The sequence below is a fragment of the Condylura cristata genome, unplaced genomic scaffold (assembly GCF_000260355.1).
Source record: "Condylura cristata isolate star-nosed mole 26May11 unplaced genomic scaffold, ConCri1.0 scaffold00004, whole genome shotgun sequence".
NCBI lineage: Eukaryota > Metazoa > Chordata > Mammalia > Eulipotyphla > Talpidae > Condylura > Condylura cristata.
The window spans coordinates 30,856,271-30,863,448 of NW_004567105.1; the positions used below are offsets into that span (position 1 = coordinate 30,856,271).

Consider the following 7,178-nt stretch of genomic DNA (forward strand, 5'->3'; position numbering starts at 1 on the left):
GGGAAGGAAAATAGATACATCTTTATTTTCAGCCCAGAACACCATCAAGGTATTAAAAATACATCTCATCCTTCCTTTCTCTCACTTGTTATAGTACATTTCCTGGCCTTGTCTGTCAGTGATGGCAATAAAACAAATTATAAAAGAAGTGTCTGGGCCCTCACAACCTATGAAATCGTTTCTAATTTAAACTCTTGTGGGAAGCATATTTCCTATTAGTTTTTCCAGTCATTGTAGATGAAGAACACATTGAATGAAATATGCAGCACAATAGAATAGGCACTTATTTGAATCTTTTATTTGTTTAGAATGGCTTCATTCAATCTAAGTAATACAAAGATGCATAAATTCTATGAAACTACAATTGTGTTGGAAGATAGGCCACAGTCAAATAAATGTCTTTAAGAAAATGAGGTGTGTCACATATGCATTCATGTGTAGAAGGGAAATATCACTGTAATTTGGAGCAAGGTCAGGGTTTTCTGGAAAAGTAAGACCAAGATTAAACCTTTGTAATCTTGAATGTGGGGGTGAAGCAAGTGGAGGCCACAGGGGAAGGGACAATGACATCCCATAAAGACACTGAGGCAGAAAGATCAGTGCATCTGGCTGAGGACTTTATGGCTAGGAGTTTTTAGCACCAGATTAACACAAGGACCCACACCCCAAAGTCTTAGATGGGCATTGGAGAAGCAAGTAAGATCGTTTATATTAGACCATTGCAGCCTGCCTAGAGAGGAAGAGCTGGACCAGACAATCCCAGCTACACATGTGGATCCATTGCTTTTCACCTTAGAAAGTAAAATGAAGACTGAAAACAATTATCTCCATAAAGCAGTTACATTAGTCTTCTTCAGTTCTTTTCTTCACTTACATGGATATACTCTACGTCTAGAAGTATTACTTCCGTTCTATGTTACTATGGTCATAGACTTTGGACTTGAATAGGATACCATTTACTCTCTATACCAAGCTGGCTGCATTGGGAAGCTTCCTGGGGTAAGGCAGGATGTTTAGCAACAGAACACACCTATACTTCATTCTTATAGGCAGCCCTGAGAGGCTCATCAGTCTGGGCTCCAGCAGATGTCAATTCCCAGCAGTAGATTCTGTCCACGTGTAACTAAGATTCAGAGGTCGAGTGGTTGGTGAAGTTGACACTGTGTCAAGCTATCTGCTTGCTCTGGTCAGGCCCTCCGCTAGCCCCAAGCCTTCCACTCCCGTGTTTTTGATAGACTTTTTATTACTAACAACCTCTCCAAGAAGCCCACCTCCCTCCCTCCCCTCCATTTCCCCTCCAAAGCCCCACAGCTGAGCCTGCTCCCCTGGCAGTAGCCGCTAAGACCCGGAGAAGCGGAATTTCTCTTTGAAACTCCCCTGCTGCGTGAAGACCAGCGCTGGGCATGCTCAGTAGCCGCCGCGCGTCTCTAGCTGCTCACACTGTACAGACTGCCAGGCAGCCGCGATCCAGGGCTGGAACCTGAGTCCACCCCGCTTTCTCCACCACGACTCGGGGCTTCCAGAAAGACCAAGCGTTAGCCGCTTCTGAACGCTGGGGCCCCCACCCTCCTCCTCTTCCTCCTCTTTCTCGTCCCCCTCTCGTCGGGAAGCGAAGCTGGTGCTTATTTCTGTAGGCGCCACAGATCGCTCTGCAAACCCAAGCGGAGGACCTGCGAATGAATCTCGGAGACCAGAGGATCCTTGCTGGCGGCTCTTTCTAATAACACTTTACCTGAAGTGGGGTCGTGGTGGAGTTTGCCCTCCGCCTCTCGATGCAAACATTATGCGGAGAGCAGTCATCTTCCCTGCGCTGTGCCTGCTTCTTAATCTTCACGCTGCAGGTAAGGAAGGGGTTGCTGTGCGTAGAATTGGAGCTGTGGATGAGGAGGGAAACGGCACATGCTTAAGGACTCTAGGAAAAGCTTGCCTCGCAAAGAAAATCTTAGAAAGGCAAAGCAAAACAGTACTGACAGGGAAAGGGTGAAAAAGTCATACACCTGTTGGAAGACTGGGGTCGAAAACTTAAGGTAAAAATCAGCTCTTGGTTTTTCTTTATCTCACACAAATAACTGAGCATTTTCAACATGAATACAGGTTTGTTTCCTTCCCTTCCCCTGCACCTAGACTCCCCTATTCTGTTTCTAGGCTATGCACTTGGCTGCCAGTTTTTCAGGAGAGAGACAAGACATCCTCTTGGATGTAATCTCTTCTACTGCAGCGGCTACATCTGAAGGTCTATCGTTTTAGAGAGAGCTCGCAGGGATGCATTGGCTGTAACCTGATGGACCACATTTCCGTTCAGATGATCGAAATACTTGGTTCACATTAATGATGCCGCTGCAGGCTCCTTTGGCCCCTTCTCTTGTCACTCTAATTCCTAAACCAATCAGAGGAAGGGAAGATTTAAAATAGGACCCTCTCTTCTATTTCAGCACCATGAACAGCACCTGAGAGCCCCAATCAGTTTCAAAGCTGACAACCCTGGAGAGATTTGATGAGGTCTGGTCAAGAATGACAGCGATCCTACTCCAATATAAATATATTTTATATCAGAACTAATATCAAGTTTTATATGTAAGAAAACCTTAGGAAATACCTGAGGAAATTCATATGCTATGTCGCTATAGCCCCTGTCGTTAGGATACATTCAGCTTCTATGTAATACTCACTTTCTGGACTGAATCCTTTATCTTTTTTTTTTTCCCCACACATATGAGTAAAAATAGAATATGGCAGAGAGATTTTAGGAACCCTACTGCGACAGCAGTTGTCCATGCAGTAGTCCTGTAGCAACCAAATACTAGGTATTTTCCCTGAGTGTGTTTGTGATCAAATTACACACACTCACCCATTCATTCAACTAACATTTATTGAACATATACTATATGTTGTAGGGATAATGAATAAAAATAATTGAGAAATTACAGTGCTCTTGATATCTTGAAAAGACTGGGTGAATCTTTTTCTGAGTATGAAATGAAATACTTTCTTATTTCCAGTTAATGCTATTTTAATGTATTGTGATTCTCTTCAACAAGTATTGTATGGGAACATTAAGGCTGCAATTAAGTACATATATTAATTTCTATTATTATGATGTTAGATTATGGAAATTTTAATAGTTTTTTGGCACCTTTGGAAAACTAAAAAATAGCTATGATTTGGTCATTATTTGCAAACAGCTTCAGTGAATCCTTTTATTACGCATATAATTCTTTTATGTTGAAATATGGGGTAAAAATATATACTGTTGAGTTGAATTTTATATATTTTATTATTTAGTGTAGAACTGAAGCACTGATACAAACATATAAATTTTTAAAAATATTCTGAATTCTTATCAGATTTAGATGATCTATAAAAATATCAGTGTAGTTCTTTTTTAAAATGAACATATCAACAGTTTAGACATCATATTTAATATTTCTTGAGTAATGATAGTTTATAGGCTGTAAGTAAACTTAAAATTTAGCAGGTGGAAAAATTACTAAATTTACAGGGGTGAACATTTGGGATATGAAAAATAGAAGGCTTTTATTCATCAAGGAGAACTCTAGAAGTCTACATTATACCTGGAGCTCTGCCAAAGGGTATATTGCCAAAGACAAACCAATCCACTTCTCCTTTGACTGTAATTATTAAAAAAAAGAAAGAAAAAAGATTATTCAACCAATTTTAATTTAATAAGGCAATGCATTAAAGAGCTATCTGTTTTAGATTTCAGTTGCAACTGCTGTATAAAATTAATTACATTCATTTTTAATATAGTGCTTTCACTAGATATCTTTTCACAGCATATTGCAAGTTTAATATTGTAGTTGCCTTTCCAGTTTCATTTTGAATAGATTTTAATTTTAAACAGCAACTTGTGGGTCACAAGCTGTCAACAGATTAAAATTTTTTAGAGTTATAACATTGTTAAAATTTTTCATTATAATTGAAACAATCACAGATTTCTTCTTATCCAAGTTCTTGTGGGTTTGGGTAATAAGAAAGTGAGTGGTCAGATGGAAGAAGATCACGAATTCACTGATTTTTCTACTTGTTGAATGTCTGAAAGCACCCTTCTCAAGATAGAAACAGATTTTAAGATGAAAAATGAATTCTTTATGTTTAGGCCTCTTTGACTGCAAAGCTAATTGATTAATTTTGGTTATTCTCAGGGTATGACAACTGCTTTGATGGCAGAATTGATGACATGTTAGACCCCTTTAGGGATAGAAGAAATTGACTAACAAGATGTAAGTGCTCTTATTAGCTATAGTAGGAACACTTGACTCCACTATAATCATTCCCCTAGTGATAAGATAGAAAATTGTTTTAATGTGAGTGCCAGCTCTAATTATTTGGTCATAATTGCATTAGATACTATGCCAAAATGGGGAGAAAGCTTCTTATGAACCCTGAATTCTGATGGATGCAAAAGGGAAATCTACTGCAATCTATTTATAATGTGTATGGGGACAAAAAGTGATTGGGGTACAATACTGTGCAATTAACATCTCTAAGTAAGGTAATCCTAATGAATTACTGAGTATGGAACTTGTTAGAGAATCTTGATTCAACTCTGGCCATGGCAGCTGATTTGTATGGAGCTCTTTAACAAGAAAATTTAGTTATTGCCTATATAAGGAAGGAAACTAAGGTCCAATAAATAGTAAATAGTTAAAATAGTTACATTAAATAGGAAAGTGCCAGTTAATGACATAGTCAGGATGAAAAACCATATTTCCAGACCTGTGACTACATATATATACAACCATATTCTTAGTTTGATAGGTGTGACCACTATTTATTTAGCTCTGTTAAATCCTTTTTTACCTAGCAGTATTTATTCCTTACTCTATCTATAGACTAATGGAACACATAAACCTTAGTTGAAAAGATCACTTCTGTATAAAATTAATTACATTCATTTTTAATATAGTGCTTTCACTAGATATCTTTTCACAGCATATTGCAAGTTTAATATTGTTACCCCAACCTTATCACAATAATATGGATGTTTTATATATATAACATATATGGATATTTTATAATATAATATGGATGTTTTATATATATGGATATTTTATAATATAATATGGATGTTTTATATATATAATATATATATGGATATTTTATAATATAATATGGATGTTATATATATATAAAGAGCCATATATATGGCCATATATATATATGATAAGCCATATATATATATGATAAGCCATATATATATATATATACACACATATATATATGGAAGAGTCATAGTTTTTTTTTTCAGTGTGTATTCCCTTTCTTTACTCAAATAACCATGTTCTTTTTCAGTAGATTCTATTTATTGGATAATATTTGTAAACAAGTAAAAAGGCTTTGTAATATCTTACAAATGTCATGTGAAGACTTTTTCATAATAATGCCTTGAGTTTAAAAAAATAACACAAAAGCTGATATTTTCAGTGCATAATTCTGTCCTGAAGTTTTGGAAGGTTTCTTTCAAATTTCCACATTATTTTTACTGTGCAAGTAAAGATACTTCTGATGGAAGTAAAGATACTTCTTTACTTCCAGAGAAGTATATCGTCAATTATTCTAGTCTTCAAGAAAGAAGGGTTCCTATGACCTGACCACGAAGATATGTGAAGTCCACTTGCAGAACCACCACTTTCAAAAGGAAGAGTAGAATGATAAGCAATGCTTCATTATACTTTTAACATTGTAAACTATCTGTTTTCCATAGAGTTCCTTAGGTGTCCAGAATCAGTTATTCCTGTTCAAAATAACTCAATACAGTCTTTCAAATGGCCGGGTTCTATTATATTCTTTTCCATATTATCTCTCTGATTCTTTTTTCTTTTTTCTTTGCCTAAAATATTCTTTCTCCAGGTAGCTCTTTGGATTACTCCCTCAACTTAAGTCTTTACTGAAATGTTACCATTTCATGGAGGTTCTCACTGACTCAGCTTTCATCTTCCCCCTCAAAAATCTCGAATACCTTTTCCCTGCTAATTTCCTCTTTTCCCGGAGGTCCTTCACCACCTACCATATGTTTTTGCTTTTTATTTTTGTTTTTGTTTTTTGCTTATTATTGTTCCCCCTGTAAGCATCATAAAGATACAAACTTTTTCTTTTTTGTTTACTGTGGTGTCTATTATAGATGGAGTCTGCCCTGACTTGCACCTGGAGACAGTGCCCAACAAAATCTACTAAAGAGGCAATATATCTGTTGAGTAAATTGAAATAACAGGTGATGTTTCTGATCTCTCCTTTTTTACATTAAGTTATTTTTGGCACCCATGCAAGACATAGCTAGTCAGCTCAGCAATGTTCAAAATGGACATGCACCGAGATCATTTATTCAAAATTCAAATTGCTGCCCAGAAGCTTTTCATGCACAGACACATGCTATCTCAAAGAGACTTTGCTACCATTATGAACAGATGGGCATCCATGGATGGCCTTGCACAAAAACAGACCTATCAATCAGCTCAATGGCAAAGTCCTTCAAACTGATTGTTAGATAATGTGCAGTTCAAGTGTTCTGCCCAATTAGCAATATTTCACTTCTGATCACATGTCTTGTGCATGAAGGATGGCAGCATGGCATGCAAATAACCAGTTTGCCAGCAGGGTCTGCGGCACTTGAGCAAACCTTTCTGCTTTGGCATTTAAGAGGCTGAGGTATAGTATACTGGAGAGGACACATTTCTAGCACCAGAGACATTGCATATTCTCTTGGCTATCACACCCAGCAACACCTTGTGAAAATTCTGGATGAATTATCCATGTTTATCCTTCTCTTCTTCATTTCTCATTTGTTTCTCTACCCATTTCAATTTTTATTCTACTGTTGACCATAATTAATGGTGACTGATCCTTTTATCAATGATTACTTATGGCATATATCTCATTTGATTTTTTCCATGAATTGAAAAATTGTCTATACTTGATTTCTATGGATATCCATAATTTCCTAACTTCCCTCATATTTCTTCAGTTACTCATCAGTTCATAGGATTCATCTGAGTATTATTTAATGGTTAGTACTCTCTAGAATTTATCTATTTATTTTAATAAGTTCTTTAATAGATAAGAATTTATCTATTTATTTTACATCCTTGTTAATTTTTTTTTTTTAAAGATTTATTTATTTGTGCATACAGAACTGGGGTACAGGCCAGAGGCTCACGGGC

At 36.5% G+C, this 7,178-nt stretch overlaps 1 protein-coding gene across 2 annotated transcripts in view; it reads left to right on the top strand.

The window, feature by feature from the left end:
* Positions 1 to 1,408: 1,408 nt before the first annotated feature.
* PTPRR (protein tyrosine phosphatase, receptor type, R) overlaps positions 1,409 to 7,178 on the top strand; it is a 219,786-nt gene continuing 214,016 nt past the window's right edge. The window contains exon 1 of one of the 2 annotated variants that reach the window (XM_004675893.2): positions 1,409 to 1,841. In XM_004675893.2, coding sequence (XP_004675950.1) covers positions 1,784 to 1,841 — 58 coding nt within the window. In that variant the 5' untranslated portion in view covers positions 1,409 to 1,783. The remainder of the gene's footprint in view (positions 1,842 to 7,178) is intronic. The other variant, XM_012720496.1, reaches the window with a different exon arrangement.